At 40.8% G+C, this 22,452-nt stretch overlaps 1 protein-coding gene across 1 annotated transcript in view; it reads right to left on the minus strand.

The window, feature by feature from the left end:
- LOC144955745 (serine incorporator 5-like) overlaps positions 1-22,452 on the minus strand; it is a 52,982-nt gene that overhangs the window by 17,005 nt on the left and 13,525 nt on the right. Inside the window, exons 6-7 of the mRNA XM_078885888.1 lie at positions 9,444-9,655; positions 20-115 (exon numbers count right to left, since the gene is read on the minus strand). Of these exons, the coding sequence (XP_078742014.1) occupies positions 20-115; positions 9,444-9,655 (308 nt within the window). The remainder of the gene's footprint in view (positions 1-19; positions 116-9,443; positions 9,656-22,452) is intronic.

A 22,452-nucleotide genomic window follows, 5' to 3' on the forward strand; every position in this document is an offset into this window, starting at 1 on the left:
CGTGCATGCAAGCACTCACCGGTCTCAGCAGGGCGGCTTGTCACGGCGGAGAATGTCAGGTACATGACATAACAGCTGATGATGGATGCCTGCAGCAGTCCGGACCGTGGTTGCCCTGAAAGAACAAGATCGTAACTCGATTACGACAGACGTGCCAATATGCAGTGGACTTTTATGAAACATGCCCGCTGTACTCCATTTATGACTTCATCTGTGTTGACGCAAACGGTAACGAAATACGTCGTGCGATATTTTTAAGATCACAGTGAACTTCAGCGAAGACACAATGGCATGTGGCGTGCGTATGAATGTTAGGATATTGTAGAAATGCCCTAGGGCTCAGGCAGCAAACCCATAATAAACTCTGAGTGAACTCTTACAGATGAAAAAATGTGGCCAATGCTCATCAAGCAAATGAAAGTCACATCACCAAACAAAACAAGAGAAAACATATTTACACTTGATTTGGAGCTTTCGTGACTGCAGGAATTACTCTTTGGTTCTTTCGGTAAAGTCACGTAGAAAGAAAAAAAAAGAATATTTACACTTGAGAGCCAATATTGCAGAATATCTTAGCAATAAAAAGTTGTGATGCATGGCAAAACATGTGCAAAAAAACATTAGAATAAAGTTTATTTTGAAATGTCTGAAGACATTTATTTTAAAACATAATAAAAATATATATATATATCGGTCATTCTAAATTGACTTACCAAATTAATAATAATTTATTGTTGTGACTTTCTGACTGTTGTTGTAACTTTCTGACCTACCCCTTCTGGACATTTGTAAAAAAAAAAAACTCCATGGCTCATCGGATTTCTTCATCATAAATGAAGATTCTGATGATGAATTGAGAACAACCCTGTGAATAACAACACTATAATACATGATATTGGAATAAAAATAGAGAATGGCGATCATGTTAGAAATATTTATTGTGTTTATTTGTTTATGACTATACGTTAAATGTAAGTGTATAATTGGATAAAGGCCTCACGGAGCCAAAGTGTTCACTGGACTTGTTTGACCATATTTCACCACACTGGTCAGTACGAGCTGCTGAAGGAGAGGATTACAAGACCGGTTCAGATATCACTCGCCACCAACGTTAACCGTGGCCGGGAATCCAACGCCGGCCGTGGGGTTCATGTTGCAGTGCACACACAAACACACCATCCATGCACCGCTACACTGCTGCACTTTTAATTTAATTAACAGTAAAATTAACACTTACATTGGGTACATAAAGGAATGTTTGTTAACATACCTGTAGAAATTATCCAAACACAGGCCTATCGGAAACAAAAGAAAATGCCTGGATGTGTAAATCATTGGGCTTAAACAATACTGCCAATGACGACGGTGGTCATCGTGGTCACTTTTAAGAAACCTAATTCACTGTGACTAACAGGATTTAGTACAATAGGGTGCACAGGGCAAAGTGTTCCTGGTGTGAGTCAACCCTCCTGTAATTAAAGCACTCGAGCGGCTCGGGAACAATTTTCTCTCTTTCATTCTTATCCATTGAGGCCACGGAGAGAGACAATTTCTGCAGTCCCGTACCATGTGGCGCTGCGATTATAAAGTGCATTGTTATTTTCACCCATCTCACCATCCCTGCACATTAACATCTAAACTGCGAGACTTCAACAAAGGATGCTGGGGTTAATGGTCTCTGTATTTCACTCCCCTCCCTCCCGACATTTTGGGGGGGGGAGGGGAGTGAGATACACAGTCGCTGAGCTCGTCCTTAATTTTGCTTCAAATACAATCGCCCGCCAAGTGTCGCACAGGCAAAGTTTGAACAGGCAGTTGGTATTTTTAAACAAAGTAACCCATAATTGCACGCGATGTAAAAATATACAAAAATAAATTAGTGGCATGACAAATATCTACAAGGCTCTTTGAGAAGACTCTCTCGAAGGACCAATGTTAATTTGTTACAGGAAAGACTTAAATGAAATACAGCGGTTCCAACAACAATTCGGTTTCCCCGAGAGGTTCAGTACTTAGAAGGCTCTAAAGAAAAACGGGGAAATGAATAATTACGCATCGGAAAGGATTAAACTCGAGGAGATTAAAGAAAAAAGAGTTTTAAGCTAAATCACCATTTTCGCGGCTCATTCACAAACGTGGATTTTGTGCAGGCTTTTCTTACATGTCCCATTGTAGACTAACACAGGTTTTTTTTTTAAACACTACTGCTGTGGAGATTTATGGGAGTTTTATGTCATACCCCACACTCTAGCTTAATTACCTTTTGTACCCAATTTCTATGTGCACAGTATATACAAACTCTGCTAGTGTCCCATATATTTGTAATTAGGGGTTGAGTTTAATGACAGGGGGTGAATGACTTTAACCTTTTCATCAAAATCAGTAGAGAAGACAGTCTTCTGCTCATTAGTCACATTGGATGGTCTTTTGATAAACAAACTAAACTGAAACAAAGCAATTTGGACACTATTTGTCAATGTCTGTGAACTGAAACTCCAATTATGAAAGTGTCTGCTTACTGACATGTGATGCTGGTGCTACTCAACTACCTTGCTGTGGTTTTAATCAATGCGGAAGCTTTATGGGTGAATGACCATTTTATGTTTTTTTTGAATGCATATAGAATACGGTAAACATTTGTGAACACTTTCGAACACAATTCAAACAAAGCAAGACATACAAAATTGTCCCACATTGTATCTATACTAAGCATTACATAAAGATGACATTGTATTTAAAGACACAACATAGTCATACATGTATCCGCTGCTGGGTTTTAAAGGGAATCTTAAAATAAGGGACCCAAGTTACATTTAGTGAGAAGTCAGACGGATGACAATTTACTTAAATGTTTATAGAGAGACCCCCGGAATGTGTGTCTTGTCTAGCGGGTAAATGAATGAGAAAGTATATGGGTGTGTAAGTTTGCATATAGCCTGTTGTTGGTTGGTGGAAGGGGATGGGAAGAGATTCCAGATAAATTAAATAAATATATGCACCTGATTAAACCAAACTACAGGTCACCTCCTGGTCGCAAAGGGTCAGACCACACAGGGTCAAAGTGTATTCATCACAGAGGGGCTGTCACTATCCATTGTGCCGCATGGACCCAAAAGACGAAGCAGCCAGCCAGTAGTAGTGAAGATGTCAGTGAAGATAGTCGGCGTACATTGAAGTTATAAAGTGTCTAAATACGACGTGCAAGCGCAAACATTACAAACTCAATAAGACGATCCAATTTATTCAACAAAACTACTTGCAAGGAGTCAATTAATCATTTCACACAGCTGCTGGAAGATTTTTTTGTGTGCTAATTTGGTAATAACTGCTGAAATTGAATGGAAAAAAAATCATGTGATGTCACTGGTTAGAGTAAGTCATTGTTTGCCAGTGTCACAGCCAAATCCCCAGACGATATCAGTCTGGGGATTGCAGGTCTCACATATACAATACATTAATTTGACAATACACCTGAACGACCAAAGATGATTTCGATTTAAAGCTTTCGTGACTGCAGGGATTCATCTTCTTGGTTCTTTCGGTAAAGTCACGTAGAAGGAAAATAATAAAATAAAAAAAATAAAACATAATAAAATTATTCTCACAAAGTGAGAATTATTTTATTATGTTTTATTTTTATGGTAAATTTTTATTGTTTTATTATTTTATTATTTCCCTTCTACGTGACTTTACCGAAAGAACCAAGAAGACGAAAGATGAGTCCAGTTTCCCTTCTACATTTGCACGTATCATTATCGTTTGCCACAGCTCAACAGCAGTAAACGCGAGGAGTACGCACGCTCACTTTCTTTCTCAGATGTATTTTTGCATGCAATACTCTCCGTAGACTTTCAGTGTGAAACATACACTATGAAACCGGAGATGTTATTTTTACAAGTAATACAACTTTAAGTTGCACAATAATTTAAAATTAAGCATGGCCCTCTGCAGAGTGGTACAACTCGTGCACCTAAAAGTGGTGGTGACATGGCCCAGCAGCGCCAGTGAGTTTGCCGCTTGTTGGAGGTTCACGGTTCAATACCACTGGCTGCCCTGATTAATACTACAGTTACATTCATAGTAAAAATATACGCCGTCTGCTTCAAAGCAGACGATGAAGATCGTTTGCAAGAGTACGTCATAATGTGCTGGTGTCATGTCCAAATGAAAAAAAATACCAACATATTGCTCAAATGGAATTACACAAAGTAACCATCACACCGACTGCAAAAACTTAGAGGAAACCTCCTGAATGAAGAGTCATGGAGACTCAGTGAGGCTCTCCTGGGTAAACATTAAAAAAAATAAAAACCTGAAACGGAAGACACTTTCATGAATTTTCCCGAGAAGAATGCTATTTGTTCAACGCTCCCAAACTCCTGCCTCTATGGGGGGCTGTGCAACTGTATCTGGAATGTAACTCGTAACAACGCACAGGGGTATGAATGACACTGCTGATAAAGCAAACAAAATATTGCAGGCTGAAATTCTATATTCAAGAATGTCAACATAATAACGCCACATGAATTTTCTCGAATTTAATACTCCCATCTATTTACGGTAATTACACACGCTTCAGCGACGTGTTCCATTTAAATTTTACACGGCCGATAATGGCCGTGTACGGCAGACCATACCGGGGTCCTTCCGGCTCCGCTCCACGAGCGAGCGAGCGCGGCCCCATGCAGCGGGGACGGCGCACGGCCACCGCGCAGATGAAAGTGCAGGTGTTGGGTATCACGTGCATTAGGCCGAAAAGTGGCAGCGGCGGCGGCAGCAGCGGCGGTGCTGAAAGACAGCAATTTGTCCGAAGCCCCGGCAGAACAAGAGGTGATTGTGGTTCGGAGTGGGCTTGTCTAACAAACGCCATAAATCCATCTTTATGTTACGCATCAAGGAGAGTTGCTCAGTCGGACGGGCCGAGGCACAGAAAGGGACTTCTCCTGTGAGAGCCGCCGGGCGGGGTTGAAAGGAGGAACGTCACTGTTGGGTGATCTGCTAATGACGGCCTCGCCATCAGTGGGGAGAACAATGCCACCCTCTGTCTACAGGTCTGCGCTCAGAATAATAAAATTGACATTCCAAAAGCTAACCTGAAGGTATGCACTATAAATATCACTTGTGCTTTTATAAACACTTTAATCATTCATACAACTTTGTAAAAAGTCAACAACAGTTGTATGAGCTCCTGCCATAGAGTGGGAAATGTGTACCTCTGGTCACTGAAGGAGATGAGCACTGTCGGCAGTACTCTTTGAGCGGTGTGACTCTTTAGCTTGAATTTCGATTTAAAGCTTTCGTGACTGCAGTGATTCATCTTCTTGGTTCTTTCGGTAAAGTCATTTTTTTTTTTTAAACCCATTTTTCAATACACTGCTAAATGAAGTCCTCCTCACCATATCAGTCATTAGGGTTTGTATTATCACACTTCACCACACTGGTTAGTACAATGTTGGTGAAGAGATTGAGGAGCCCAGGACCGGTTCAGATATTACTCATCACTGATGTTAGCCATGGCAAGGAATTGAATTCGGGTCGCCGGGTTCATGGTGCAGCGTGCTAACCACCGTGCCATCACCGGTCTACCCCGCATATGGTGTATAAAAATATAAATGCAAGCGTATATTAAAACACAAATAAACAAATGCACATTTATTTTGGCACCCCCATGGAGTGAGCAGTGATTGACATGGACATTTCAACAAAATATCAAACAAACAGAAAACACTCCTGAGTTGGGCAGTGGAGTTGTGCCGCTTCTTGCAAACGCAGGCTCGTGTAACGTGCAGAAGCACTCAACATAAACAACAGGAAAAGACGGGGCCAACGCTGGTCACACTGCGCCAACGCTTATGGATTATTTATGATGGTGTCCAGTGAGGCCTGCATGGCTAAAATTGTAAGGCACTACGTAAACTTTCCACCATAAAATTGAAAACACTGATACGCCATAGATTTATTCGGGACACCTCCTTCAAGTGGTAATGTGTTGGGAGAAGCATTTACAGCTTCGGCACATCGGTCATGTGGGTGGATATGCCATGTGTGCATTAAACATTTCAAGATTTGCGAGAGTGCGTAAAACATTCCAGGCACACACATCTTGTGCTATATATAATTTCAGCCAATCCAGCAAGGATATACTGACTCATTCTGTATGTTGCATTTCTGAGTGTGGCATATCATATACATTTTGTAAATAGATACTCTTTAAAGTACATTTGATTCACTGCCAGTTTAACATTAGTGTAGTAAATTCAATTGTTTGACAATTGTGTTTGACCTGAATCCATAAAAATTTTAACAGTAATCCAACAAGCTAACAGCTGGATAAGGATGCATTTGTTCTGGTTATAAATGAACAGATTTACAAATGTGAACTCACTGAGTCAAAATCTCAGCTTTAAAAACGTCAGTCTGTGAAAGTTGCCAAAGCCGTAATGACACATTCTTCTGGGCCTTGATAAGGAGATAATGTAGATTGTGGTGATGTTTTTTTTTTACCAGGTAAGGCCCACTGAGCTATACAGCTCTTTTTCAGAAACGACCTGGCTATAAATGAGAGCTTGCAGAAGTGGCTTATCATGTGTAAATTTATAACAGCCAAATACAGTAGAACCCCTCTTAATGACCACCCCTGTTAATGACTAATCACTTAACGACGGCCTCCATAGAGCCCAATTTGTTCGCTTAACAACCATTACCCTAAATTTTGATTTAAAGCTTTCGTGACTGCAGGGATTCATATTCTTGGTTCTCTCGGTAAAGTCACATAGAAGGAAAATAATATAAATATAAAACAATAAAAATTCTCGCGACGTTTCGACTGCAACATAAGCAATCATCATCAGGTGTGAAATCCACAGCAAGAAAATTTGAAAAAAATAAATTATTGCTGTGGATGTCACACCTGATGATGATTGCTTGTGTTGCAGTCAAAACGTCGTGAGAATTTTATTGTTTTATATTAATATTATTTTATTATTTCCCTTCTACGTGACTTTACTGAAAGAACCAAGAATATAACCATTCCCCTGTTAACGACGGACTGTTGTAGGTACAGTAAATATGAATAAATGCATTCATTAACCATGCTTCTTTTAACAGTATGTGTTTATAATGTTGTTAGTATCTTTATGTATTAATATCCATTGTTAAATATTATAAGGTATGTTTTTTGGGTGAAAAATGGAAAATTTTGATGCTATAGAAACGACTTAAGCCTTTAACATGTATTTCCAAATTGCTTGACAACCGGTTTCGTGGAACCAATTACCGTCGTTAAGAGGGGTGCTACTGTACTGTAAATGCATCTATTATACAATTTTAAGAGCCTTTCAGAAGGCCTGAATAAAAAAAAGTTAAAGAAAATTGACCTCCCACCTCCCCCCCCCCAGATGTGGGGGTAAAAAGTTGATCCAACAGGTTAACAAAAATTGTCGACTTACCCCAAAAAAATAAATCACCCCCCACCAAAATATGTATTATTTTGTAGGTATGCATGCCTACACTCTACATACAATAGAGTCAGTAGTATCTGCACATATTGGGGGGGGGGGGAAGAAGACGACATCAGTGGGGGTTGACAAGCGAGGCGCAAAGCGTCAAGAAGCCCTCCGCAAGAGCTAGAATGAGGTGGATATCGGCCGCCGAAATTCTACAGTTTCTCAATGTGGAGGGAAAAACCGGAGGACCCGGAGAAAAATCCACGCGACCACGGGAAGAACATGTTGCTGCTGGGCTATACCTATAGAGGTCAGGCAGAGGGATTAAAGGGAAGGGTTCCACAGCAATGCTGGACAATTTCAAGCAGCAAGTGATCAAAGCGGGATTACAGCATTGCACCTCCGCTAAGAGATGGTGCCGCGTGGGCTCCCGTGGTTGGTCGCACACCATTCGCACACAGGTTTCAAATACAATGAGCACGTGGAGACACATGGTATATTATATGAACGCAGACATACAAGCTTACATTGTACATTCGTGGGAGGGGGGGGGGGAGAAATGTTGCAGTGTTTAGTTCACCGTGCTATGAACCTTCGATTGCCAGCCGTGGCTAATATCAGTGCTGAGTGATATCCGAACTAGTCCTGTCCTCCCCACCAACCCATACTGACCAGGGTAGTGAGGAATGGTCAAACAACTACCATGGGGTGGAGGTGGCATTCATTCAGCAGCAGATTGACAAAGGACTGTGATTATGATTATGACACAACCCAATGCGTTTATGTAAAATGCACAGAGCATTCACCCACAACAGGTATGGAATAAGTTATAAGATTACCAAAACCCACTGGTCTCTTTCACACTCAGAAATGCAGTGAGGTTTTTTTGTACATAATAGATAGATAAGGCATGAGTCAGAAAAATCCCCAGACCACCAGCAAACATAAATCAACTTGGCACATCCCTGCACATATGTGCTATACGTTATCTCCTAGATGAAACAAGCAGAGAGGCACTTCGAGCCCATCCTTCGTGCAGAGTGACTCACTGCAAAAAGTGATGCATCTGCCTAAGAGCACTGTGCACGTGAGTGGTTACACTGGATTGTGGGGTGCGTGAATTTACGAGGAAATGGATGGAGGGATTTTTTTTTTACAACAGAGCAATTGCTTTACTAATGAAGTGTTTACACTTGACAGAATGCCCTTTGTCACGTCGGCCTCTGAGTGCCTTCTTCATACTTGCCATTTTTCGCCTGTCATGCTGAAGCAACACACAAATATTTGTGCCTGGTCTCTGCAGTCACGTGGCAGTCAATGGCAAGCCTGTCAGGTAAGCAACCTTGCTCCTGAAGTGAGCTTGGAAGAGACCATCGCCAATTCTGTGACAGCACTAGTGGTGCTCAAGTATACATGCGTTACTTCGTTCTTAAGCAGCCACGAATGGTTAAGCAGGCCTCAACAGAACAACTTCGGCTCAACTGTTTTATCTTCCAAGTATAAATGCTCTGTATTAGAGGTAGCAATTAAAGATATAAGTGGAACGCCATTGTATTTCCACATACAAGTAAAATATTTTAGTCCAATGCTCTGTTAGCTTTCAAGACCAATATTATCCAGCAGCAATTGTTTACGCAAGCAAACTCTAGACCGGTTTCTACCTTCTGAGTTTCATCAGCAGTCAGGCTTATTGAACAGATTGTTCTGGGTTTCCAGATGTTATTTGGAAAGAACACTCCCTTTAAAGTGTTCAAATTTTGCTTGCTTAAACAAATTCTGCTGGATAATATTGGATTAGAAAGCCAATTGGCCAATGGACTAAAACATACTATATTTATATGTGGAGACAAGACACAAAACAGAGTTCGGTTTATAAATGCCATTACCCAGAATGCTCCACAACAACACATTAGTTTTGTAGAAAAATTAAACATCTCTACCATCACTTCACTGCAGACCCCCCCCTCCACACCAAGCATGATACTGCGAGGAACTCACGCTTCTGCACGCAGGGTGAGATGGCGAGCAGCGAGACGACCACGCAGAGGACGAGGTTGAGAGACAGGAGGCCCTTGTTGAGGGCGCAGCCCAACGGGTTCGTGTAGAACACGATCATGAGGGCGAAGGCCGCGATGGCCGCCGCGTAGAAAATCAGCGTGACGGTGATGAGCGCCGCGTACCAGGCCTTGTTCTGCTCGGCACCGGTGAGCCTGGCGAAAGAGCGCAACGGAAACACCGATCAGGTCGGTCGGCAAGTCAGGAGGCGAGTTGGTAGGCAGGCAGGTGAGTGGGTAGGCAGGTAGGTAAATATGTAGGAAAATGTCTAGGGGTAGGCAGGTAGGTAGGTGGGTAGAGATCGACAGCTCGGCAAGTGGGTAGGTAGGTAGAGAGGTGGGTAAACGGGTAGGTGGTAGGGATAGGCAGGCAGGAAGGTGAGTAGTTAGGTCGGTAAATGGATAGGGAGTTAGGTTTGTATGGATGGTAGGCAGGTAGGGGATTAGGTAGGTACGTGGGTCGAGGTAGAAAGGTTAGTAGGTGGAGTTAGTCTAATAAGTACAGCCAGAAAAAAAACATGCAACCTTAGGCCAACGTAGCACATTTACTGGGGAGATCTTTGCAACAAGTAAAAACTATTAAGAATACAATTCAAGTTTTTTCTGTTCATGAGAAACTAGCGCATGCATGTTCTCAAAGTATAGGGATAATTTTAACTGACAAGTAAAATTACAAATTACACTAATTTTATTTTGGATCAGTGACAGTTTTATTGTAACAAGCAGTGGGAAGACACAAACAAACCTGGAAGAAAATCAGTTATATTACCTACATAATATGGTAATAATACACATTAAAACATATTTCACAGAAGCTTCAATAGCACAGCACTCCATGCCAAAGCCTAGAATGAATTACAAGAGGACATCTGGGATTCTCAAAAGGCAAAGTAAAAACATGTTTCGCAACAACTGGATGAATCCAAACGAACAGAAAAAAATGTCTACGCCTACGTTCACCTCAAAGCTACTGACCACTCAACTTAATATTGATATTAAATTTCCAACTGCCACAGGACAGAAGACAAAGTGGTGGTTTTTCCTGCATTAATAGTTTGCTGCTTCATGGGATCAATCATGAGGGAAGGATATCCTACTCTCAGGGTGGTCGATAGAGAAAGACAATGTCTTATGTCTGAACCGCAGAATTGCCAAATTCAAAGCCCTAACATTGGAAGGCTGGCCATTGACAGTGTTTAATGTTTTCTGAACAAAGTAATTGAGTTTTTCTTTTGTACAAAAAACATATTCCTGCGGAGGGAGCTGGTAGGAACGTTGGGTTGCTCGGTCAATGGCCAGGGTCAACGGCGGCGTGGTGTATTCCGCAACTATGCCCGACTGTGAGGGCGGGCACAAGCTGGCGTGAGTAGGTGAAACGTTGAGTTTTATAAGGGCACCACGGGGTGACCAGCCCCTCCCCACCCAGCCCAACCCCTCCCACCCTCCCCACCCAGCCCCTCCCCACCCTCCCCTCCCCACCCAGCCCCACCCTCCCCATCCAGCCCCTACCCACCCTCCCCTCCCCACCCAGCCCCTCCCTCCCCACCCAGCCCCTCCCCACCAGGTGGTTCCTACCAGTATAAACGTGTAAATAGCTTTTGTTTTACATCCCTTTGTGCGTCCACTGCTGGATAAAGGCCTCCCCAGGTCACGTCAGCCATGGGAATGATTTGACCATACTTGACCATGCTGTTCAGTGTGGTGAAAGTATGGTGTTGTGAAGTAAGATGGAGGGGGAGTCCAGGACGAGTTCAGATATCACTGGCCACTTACGTTAGCCATGGCTGGGAATCAACTCAGGAGGCTAGGTTTCTAGTGGAGTGTGCCAACTATTACTCCATTGCTCCATTACATGTAATTTAAAAATATTTTTTTAAATACTGTATCATAATACAGGATCTAGTACAGCAACTTCTTATAGATTTTGTTTGTGTGGAGAGCCACTTTTATGCACTCATAGGCAAGGGTATTTCCAGACAATTACAGTGTTATACCCAGTTCACGCTTGGAAATGCGACTATCCTGGTCTCTTGAGTCCTTACTTGATTAAGCAAATAAACTTGGCTTATCGTATCAGAAAAAACAGGCAAGGAGTTGGACAAATATGTGAAGCAGATCGCTCATAACATATATCTTGAGACTCAAGTCCGAATTTCCTAGGCACATTCTATTCGAGTAAACATTACCGTCAATTTAAGACGTACTGGGAGACAGTAGCCTTCGAGGCCCACCTGCTTCGTGTTTTTATGTCACCTTAAACCCAACTAATACTGTCCTCTATGTGAAATGCACATCATTAATTTGAATTTCCTAGGTAAATTATGTAAAAATGTGTTCATTTAAGATGTACTGTACGTGTCTTAGAATGTGCAAACGTTGTAATTTGTTATGTCATTATTCATTAATAAATCTGGTCCAGTAATGCAAACACTGGCTATTTAAGACAGCTTAAAAGATAACAATAATTATGAAATAAACGAATGTAATACCTTAGGTGATATCAGTCTTAAAAACACACAGCAGTAGGCTGTGCATAGAGGTAAGGTTTGGACTTCAACAATAACTCCACGCTTGCACTGGATTTTTCCTGGGTCTGCTTTTCGTCATGCTCCCCGTTTACATTTTAAAGACGGCGTCAAGTATAACACGGCTTGACCACAAGTTCTTAGCTGACAGAAACTCGGTGCAAATGCAGGTTCATGCAAAAGATTCCAAGATTCCACTTTTATTTAAAAGCTCGTTCCAAAAACAGGTAACAACTGTGCCAACCCAGCATGCCAATCGCACTGGAAATGTTCTCCTACCTTTAGTTGAACCTCAAAAAGCACCTCAACAGAACGTACCCTGTTATTAAATGCTGTTAACGATGCCAAAGTAGAAACACTTAACGCTAACTCTCTGCTTCTCTTATGCAATCATAACACCCAGAATGGCCGACTGGCAGTTTTAATGATGGAATGGTCACTTTACGTTTTATTCAACAACAAAAAAGGACGACATATTGTAAAACGTTAAGTGTTTCCACTACAGAAAAACGATTGCGAGGTCATTTTCACAGACATCACAAGTTCCCACTGCCGTACAAAAGTCAGAAAACAAATAAAATGGGCTGCTTGTTTATGAATTCTTCTCCAAAAATTTGACAAAGCATGATGCGATGACTTTTTAAATCCTTTATATTAAGTTCGCTTGCTTGCTTGCGTGCTTGCTTGCTTACGACCGTGCAAATCTTTCGGTCGTTTTTTAACCCACTTCCCGTGATCCAATCGAGCTGACATTTTCCACACAGACTCGTTGTGCGAGACAATTAATGTTCATGAAAAAAAATTCCCAAAATTGTACACTTTTTAGGCAAAAAAAAAGATTTTACATATATTCAAATAGAACTCATTCATGGCTTTGGCTGAACGTAACAGTGTAAGAGCCCAGAGCGTAACCCCTCCACAGGCCGTGGCGGAGTAGCGCAGTTGGTAGCGCCCTCGCTTCCCATGCCAAAGGTCGCGGGATCGATCCCCGCGTCCTCCACAGGCGAATATATTTTTAAATCCTTTATATTAAGTTTGCTGCCACGCATATAAAGGATTTATAGTGAAAAACTTTGTTTTTACGAGTTTACTTGTTAAAGTTGTGATGTACCCACTATATTATTAAACAGGAACAAGTCCAGAAATACCAGTCAAGAGTTGAGAAAACTTGACATGCCAGTCGATCATTATTCTTTCTTACTTGTATTTTATATATACAACAAAGGCCACAATGGATCATTTGTGAGTGACTTTTTAAAGCTCTGTGCCAACATAAAAAGCCTATAGTACTACTGGGATGTTATCTATTCCTCTCTTAGAGGTTTAACCTTTACTGATAACACAAAACAAAGCCCATCAAGCCATCTGGTGTGTTCTATACATTTTATGACTCAAGCTACCAGTCTCAAGTTAATTTGGGCTTCTATCCAAAGAAAATCAAAACAGGGCTTTAAAAAAATGCCTAAACACTTTGGCTACCAATGTTGTGTCGCCCGTGTTTGGATGGACAGCAGTAAACACTGCACTGCTATTCGTGCCAGAGTCGGAATGCAATCTACAAACACTGCATTTAAGCACATGTCACCACTGCCTCTGCTACCATACTGGTTACAGGCAACTTGTTCTGAGCTTTGCTTATCCTTTCAACACAAACTACAAAGAATGCAGGAACAATACACTGGCTTGTGGAATCCATTACATAACCGCATGTGTAGTATCTATTCATATTTATGTTGTATAATATAGTAGACATAAAGTAATTTGGCTTGGATCCCTCAGAAGGCCAATGCCTTTCCAAGTACTGAGCAGCACTGCTGGGCTGAAATCTGGTTCAACAAAAGGTACTCTGGTATTGGGAGTTGATGAGCTCAAATTACAAATAATTGCTCACAAAAAATACATTATAGTACATTATTAAAAGGTACAATTTAGGACCATGATAAATGGCAACAGCATGGCGAGGCCTTAATCCAGCAGTGGATTGATATTGTCTGATTATGATTAGCCCATGTTGGTTAATAAGGATGTGTTTTATTCCAAAATAATTGCTGTGGTGACACCGTCTGGAGCCATTTTGACATAATGCAATGCTCAGCAGACTGAGGAAGTTTCAGAAGGGTGTCCTCTGCACCTTGTGACACGACGAATATGAACATTTCATTCACTAAAAATCTAAATGTGTATATGTATTCATTCAAAACATCATGTAGCCAAATGTTGCCCATCATCAACTAAAAATGTATGCACTGCTGAATGAAGGCCTTTCCACGTCGTCACCATCTCTCACAGTACTGTGCCTGAGCCGATTAAATGTCTCCATCATTTGGCTGTCATTCAATCTCCAGTCTAGTTCATTGGTTATGATTCCTTGTTGCGATACGGCCTGGTCAAGCCCACTTACTTTTAAAAGTAAAACATCTCTCAATTGCATTTGTTCTCTGTGAACAGTAAACCTCAATCACTGTACATTTTGGCTAATTTCCACCGATGGGAAATTATTGGTTGGCTATGCACATGAGCGGGCACAACAGCATTTTTATTAATCCTGGAAGGACCTCAAAGAGGCCCTCATAGGGCAGAGATCAAACAAAATTGCATCAAAGTATGTCACTTCATTACAAGTGATTTCAACATGTTGGTACACAAGCACAGATTAGTTAGTACAAGTAATACACAATTAGTAGACTCAATGTTGCTAACCGAAACATAAAATAACAAGATATGTAAATAAAATGTCCACATAGCATTATATCAAATGTTGCTAAAAGCAAGGTGACTGCATACATCAAACTTGTGTGTTTTTTATTGCTGTAATTTACTTGTGGCAAACATCTCCTTTTGGATTGGTTTCAAATGTGTCAGAGCATTATTACTTTAAAAAAACGTCGGTATTAATTAAACATTACTGATATGTAATCACACAAAGTGAAGTAGAAGGATGGGGTAGAACGTGTAAATGTGACGTTCAACATTTTAAAAGATGTATAGAAAAAATATATAATATAAGAACATTTTGAAGCAAACAAATGCGGTGCTCATCTAGAATGGCCGATTATATATTGAAAAAAAAATCATAAAATACATGCTGCCAATGGCGATGAACAATTATACGTTATGTTTCAAATACAGTCTAGTGTAACCCGGATGGTGTCAAGGCATTGGGCCATCGATAGCAGACTGCCTAGTGAGTCTGGCAATGGTCCTCTAAGAAATTATAAAAAAACATCTCACTAACCCATTGCTGCACTCAACCGAACAGCCTCGCCACATTGCAAGCCAGACAGGCAAGCCACAAAACCCACCACCCAAAGCCATCCTCACCAAGCCACTCAGTCTCCCCACCAAACCACAAAGTGCAACCATACTGTGTGCATTTTCCTGTAAAAGGCACCCCACTATTATTGTTAAAAATAAGACCTGCAGAAACAGGCTTTTTGTTTTACTCGATGGGTTTTCGCCGTTGTGTTTTCGACCTGCACTGCGTGTTGTTCGGCACAATTGTCCCCTATTCCGCTCAACGTGCCGAGAGCTCCTTCAGGAACTGAATTGCTCCGAGCACGTGGGGCAAAACGTCGGATATCATGGTACAACGTCAAAAGCGCATCTGACTTGTTTAGTACACAGCTCTGTCTGTTACATAGGCACATGTACACACATGAGAGAATTGCCTATATTTCTAGATTTGAAGCTTTCGTGACTGCAATGATTAATATCCTTAGGTTTTTTCGGTAAAGTCACGTAGGTAAAAACATTAAAAAGTAAAATAAAATAAAGAATTGCCTATGCCATAGAAATGTGGATATTTGTTTACTCCTGGATTGGCATCACCGACAGAGATGATGTCAAGACAGTAATATGCTAGTTGTAAAAGGAGATGCTTGACTCCCAGGAGATCTGTGTCTGTAAAGGGTATATATGTGAATTAGGTCCAGGAAGACCCTGGCACCATGCAGAGTAGCTTGAATTTCGATTTAAAGCTTTCGTGACTGCAGGGATTCATCTTCTTGGTTCTTTCGGTAAAGTCACGTAGAAGGGAAGTGATAAAATAATAAATAAATAAAATTATTCTCACGACGTTTCGGCCACAACGCAAGCAGCCGTCCTCAGGTGAAAACCAGGTCCATCGAGGCAACAGGTCCGTCGAGGCGACAGAGTCTGAATTTCAGACGCTGTCGCCTCGACGGACCTGGTTTTCACCTGAGGACGGCTGCTTGCGTTGTGGCCGAAACGTCGTGAAAATTATTATTATTATTTTTTTATTATTATTATTTTATTACTTATTACTTCTTATTACTTCCCTCCTACGTGACTTTACCGAAAGAACCAAGAAGACAGAGTAGCTTGTTTATGACATTTGTGCATGGTGAAATGGAGCCCGGGGTGTTATCATCTCCCAGTATCACTGAAATTACTGCGAGAGTATTATTATTATCATGGCTGGTAGAGTGAAACCATTATAGCAGCAAGCTCATCCTCCTAAAGTATTGAAAGGGTCCTAGTCAACAGTCACTCCAAACATAATCCTAATGGGATCAGTACAATGAGTAGTGGCTGGTCGACAACAATTTTGGAAAGTCAAAAGTGGCTAGACTATGGAATTTAGTATTCCGTCCTATCGGATTATGGAATTTGTTACTGGCTTAGAACTGACAACAAATACAAAACGTAATTCACGTTCAAAATTGCACATTCAAGCAGTGACATTTAGGTTCATAATTATTTTGTATTCATGCATACATAAGCATGTTCTTACTGGAATGACAATAATGTATGTGCCAGAATTTCTTGAATCTCAGCTAGTCGCATTTGACATGAAACACTGCCACCTGGAGCAGATGTCCCATTCACTGCGCTGAATTGTATTGTTTGTTTAGGAAATGTTGTATTTCCATTTTTGTTGCAGATGTGTCTATGATTCCCACATGCATGCAGACATGTTGTTTTGGTATAAAGCTAGTTCACAACTTCTATACATTTACAAAGATTAAATAAAGTAGAGGACCCTCACTGGCCACGATAAGAGATTTAGTTACAAATTTATTTTTACATATATATTAAAATACAATGTACTAAAACCAGGTAAGTATGTATGTTGAACTTCTTTCGCACTGTACGTAGCCAACCGTCCCCCCGGAAAATTCGTTGAAACGTTGTGATTTAAGGTCGCGATTCATTTGAGAATTTTAATTAATGTAACAGCCTCCAGTGGATTAACGGGTCACATGAACTCAATCCATGCTACATTAATGATAAAACACATAACATCTTAAAAATACTATTTGATGCATATTTCGTGAGCTGAAGAATCAATAACATGCGATAATCATTGCGCGTCCATGTGGAGAATATATGTAATAATATACATGAGCAGACATAATGCCTCTTTCCCACATTGGTCTCTTCACATCAAAAATGTCAGTATATTTTTTGCACGTAAAAGAAACGTTATTTAATCCAAAGCATGTTAAACTACCTAAAGAGTTTTAGCAACTTCATTGCACAAAGTAAGGCTCTCAAATAAACACCAAGAAGAGAGATCCGGATGAGCTTGGCTCTTCGATACCTATTATGGTCAATTAAATATCCATAGCAAAGGGTAGAGGGATGTGGTTTTTCAAGATAAAAATAAATAAAACTCCATGGACCATACTGACATCGATTATATTTAAAGGTGTGGCTGAAGTTAAACAGAGCTGAGGTTGGACAAAAAGGCATGGTTACATCATGTGCGAGAACAAGACTGGTGGGACGTGTACGCAGCGTATAAGTGACTTGGGAAAGCATATTCTCTAAAGTGATTAGCAGAACTTCCCATCCTCCAGCTAATGACGGGAGGTACTGAATGAATGGATCAGGTGGACTTAGTCCTGGGTACCAAACAATGGATCCTGCTGTTGAAGAATAAAATGCATGGCCTCAGATACTGTACATGGCACAAGCAGCCACTGCCCAAATTATCACCACTGGTAAAATGTGATCAGCCACACCAGTAAAACGCGATCAACTACAAATGGAAGCATTCCATCACTTCTTGGTCATGGTAGCAAGACATTTTATTCAAATAAATATATACCTCTGTATAGCCTTTAATTTGACAAGTCAATTGCAGCATTACCTTGCTCATCATCCTTCTGTTATTTTGGGATATTGTAATTGCAGGATTAGCAACAAAGACAGGGATGAAAGCTTACTGCCGACATAATGCCAAATGACATTTGCCATTGTGAAGGTGGGTAACATTTGTCGATTTAAAGCTTTCGTGACTGCAGGGATTAATCTTCTTGGTTCTTTCGGTGAAGTCACGTAGAAGGGAAATAATAAAATAATACAAATAAAACATAAAAAATAAAATTATCACGACGTTTCGGCCACAACTTCATCACGGTCTGGACATTTTGTAAAATGGTGGGGAGGGCAGCAAAGAAAAGCAAAACTTTGGTCACACGACAGTCAAATCCTACTCCTGAACTAAAAACACCATTCATTCATTTCGATTTAAAGCTTTCGTGATTGCAGGGATTCATCTTCTTGGTTCTTTCAGTAAAGTCAACATTTATTATGTTTAATTTGTATTCTTTTATTTCTTCCCTTCTACGTTATAATAAATGTTATATTTGTATTATTTTATTTCTTCCCTTCTACGTTGATGTAGAGTGGTACAATTTCGTAAACGTGATTAAATATATTAGGCCTGATAAAGCAGTACCATGTTTTCCTCAATGAAGCAGTACCTAATTGTAAGCAACATTTGGTGGAAAGCCCTCTAAGTAGTACACACTTGGCATGAAGTCAACAGAAATTGTTCTGTGGAGAGACTAGTCTCTGCCATAGAAAAACTTAATTTCCACAATCGGTACCAGCTGACACATGTTTGAGAATGGAGAGACTGCATCACACATAGCAATTTGGCGATGTATTTGAACCCACGACATTTGACAAGCTAGCATTGTTACACGTTTGGTAACATAATACCAAAACGGTACAATGTACCATGATCCTAATGCTCAATTTAAATAAATAAAATCGTGCATTAGAACATCACAGGTAAAACACCAGACATTCCTCTGCACGGCACTGACAGGAGTGCAGAAAACTCCGCTGTCAGTTCCCGTGTGAATGCAGCCTCCTCTACCGATTCTCCTGAGGAATCTGTAAAGGGAAAGTCAGCTCTGCGGTGGGTGAATGCGAGCAGACATAAGGTCACGTTCAGGATTGCTGGTGATCCGTTTCGAAGCGGCCAACATGGGTTGTGTTTCCAATTAAAATAGTATCGTAACAACTCGAACAATCACACCTACAACTGACTGCGATGGGGATTAGACAGCATGAATGTAACCGGGTGCCCTCATTGTCAGGCAGCGGAGTTGCTCACGACAGGGCTGCTTGTCCTCGAGCCCACCTACGGCGGCGAGAGGCGCCTGTGTGTGGCATGGCGCCTGTGATGCAGTGACGGTGTGGAGAAAAAAAATCTGAAATGACAGACTAATTTCTTGGCCTTAGTTCATAAACCACAAATATTTTTTAAAGTACAGGGTGGCCTTTCTCACGCGGCAAGCCTACGTTCCACAGTTGGTCACGTATATAATTGAGATTTCTTTTTTAGCAATGTTAAAAATAAAAACCCACAATCAACACAACAAAGCAGCACGTTTTGGCAGTGCTAAAGCTAATATTCTGTGGATTTGTAGGAGTGCTTTTTGAAAATTTCCCTATTTGCTGAGCCACTACTTCAGTGCAATGCCTTATGGGCTGATTGTGATCTGTACTGATAAATGCACAACCCTGAGATGGTATCACAAACAACATTGTGGGTTGCGCAGGCACATATTTTTGGCATCATAAAACACTTTTGACTGGATATTTTTTCTTTTTTTTGTTTACCATCTTGTTTTGTTTAAAGCACAGTAACTATATTTTCAGCGAAGGAAATAATACTTTTCTTTGAATTTCAGAGAACATTTTCACTTTACCATTGAGATGTTCAGCCAATTCCATTAATGGGTGTTTTTGGCATGTGGGTGGAAACTGGAGTTGACCGGAGAAAACCCACACACACACATAAGGCTGTCACACTCAAAGCACTGCACAGATAGATGAATTAATCAATTTCTAGACTGCCATTCTCTGGGAACCTCAATGCCTATTTTGTTTATTACTGAATACGTGTATGTTTTTACTGTTAATGTGATTAAAAGTACCCGACCATATGCCTTGTGTTAATTTTTGGAATAATGGAGGTTGGCTTTGAAGATACCGCTTCCCAGCTTGGCATGCATTTTGAAAAGTCTAAGCATTATATGTTGGACAAAATGCAGAACAGAATTCATCCTATATCTGCATATTTACCAGGAAGAGTTAAATATTTTTCAAGTATTTTTCAGAGGCCACTGAAAAACAATGGGAGTGAAGCCACAACTGTAATTTTCCCCACGCATTATGACAGCACACAAAGATCTTCCTTTTGTTGGATATGAAGCAGTCAAATGTCTGTAAACAAGCACCCCAACAGAGACTAATGGCATTATTGCAATCACGCGAGACAAAATATGTTTTAAGCTCACGTTTGCATGCTAATAGAAGACAGATTTTGGAGGGCTATTAGAAGTGACCTTTGCCCCCTGCATTTTAAGCAGGAACTTTGTTTTGCAGGATTATGGTTTAGAACACTTCACAGAGTGCCTTCTGCCGATTAAGGCAGATTTAGGCCCCCTTCTTTAGCAAGTCAAAAGGAGATTTGTACACGAAGGTGGAGCCAAGCTAGTAGTATGTTTGGAAAATCCATAGCTTGTATCATTCCTTAAAACACCTCCATGCTGTCAATAATGATGGTAATGTACATCTTACTGTACATTTTTCTGTCATCTAGACTCAAACCCTTTTTGTGTTTGGCACATTCCCGGATGACAAAAAAATACATATACTATATAAGAACCAGTATGCTTTGAAAATCAAAACACACCGTGCAAATACTGTACAATCATTCGGTATTTAGCCTACAATGGTCCACACCTTACAAACATTTCAAGAAATAAGGCAGGAAATATAATCGATCAGATTACACAGCCGAATATCACAATCACTCTAAGGAAAAAGAAATAGACTCGGGAGGAAAGATGGCATTGTAATGGAACAGCAGGCAAGAAAAGGGGAGCATGATTTCAGGAGGAAACAGATATTGATGCCAGGGGTCTATGGAAGTGAATTTAACAGCAGCTCCATAGGACTAAGGGTAGTGGCAAGTTTGGCTGCACACATGGCCTAAAGCAGGTGGACTTTATCTTAAAATTATCTATTTAGACATGAATATTATTTATATCACCACATTCTATGGTTTATAATAACCATTATTAAAACAATTTCTCTAAATGTAAAGACATTGACTACCGTTAAACAGCAGGGGCACAGTTTACTGCAGGTGCATGTTGGAAGCACCTTCAAGAGCCATAAATTACAAAGAACCCTCAATACTTAAATAAACTATAATGAAAAGGTAACACCTCCATGCTGCGGCATCTATAATCCCAGAAAGAACACTGGAATTATTCCTATGAATTACGGAGAAATGTAAGCACTCAAGACATAAAGCACCGTAAAAATATTTAAAGCATCTTTATAGCTAATTTGTTTATTTACCAACCGGTTTCAATTGCTTTAACCAGGTGGCTTTGGTGCATGCACAGCTGAGATATCACAATTGATCTCATTACCAATTACGTGTCTGTTATTTTAGCCAATAAGCTTTATCATCACATAAATGCAGTCCAGAGGGTCGTGCAGTTTTATTTTATTAACTTTAATAACGTCGTAGTGTGTTCTGGTGTTCTTTATAAAGAGGCCAGTTTATTCGTTGTTTTTATTCCACTTGGTCAATGTGGACAGCACCTTCACTAACAAAGGCCTGCTCTTGTAAGGAGCGCGGACGGCTCATGAGAGAAATCGCAAGGCACTCTCTACGTTGTGTGATCCAATGCCTGGAATGCATTATCACAGCGGGCAGGGTCACACTTATGAACCCCAGACTCCAAACAGAGCCACGTAACCTCTGGACCAGTAAGCGCGAGCAAGTATCTCACTGTGGAGAGCCCATTAACAAAAAAAACCATAGGGAATAATTCTCGGAACGTGCGGTCATCAGGAAGGCCAGGCGTGTGCAGAGGAAAGGCACCGTGCAGGGGTGCGAGCACTGGGCCTGTGCACCGAACCGGAACCTGAATTTCTAGTTTTGTGACGGACTTGTGTGGCAGGAACTGTAATTTAAACCAGGTGGGCCTTGTACCTTTACCTTCAACTTGGGGCGTACGCCGCTAATTAAGAGTTCAGTCGCTTTTTTAGTTGGACAAGAAACAAATCAGCAGTGTGACAGCGACAAGTGTTCCGTTTATTTATAAATGTCTCGTGTCAGCGGTAATGTCTAAATTGAGTAAGTAA

This window comes from Lampetra fluviatilis, chromosome 3 (genome assembly GCF_964198595.1).
Source record: "Lampetra fluviatilis chromosome 3, kcLamFluv1.1, whole genome shotgun sequence".
In the NCBI taxonomy this organism is placed as follows: Eukaryota; Metazoa; Chordata; class Hyperoartia; order Petromyzontiformes; family Petromyzontidae; genus Lampetra; species Lampetra fluviatilis.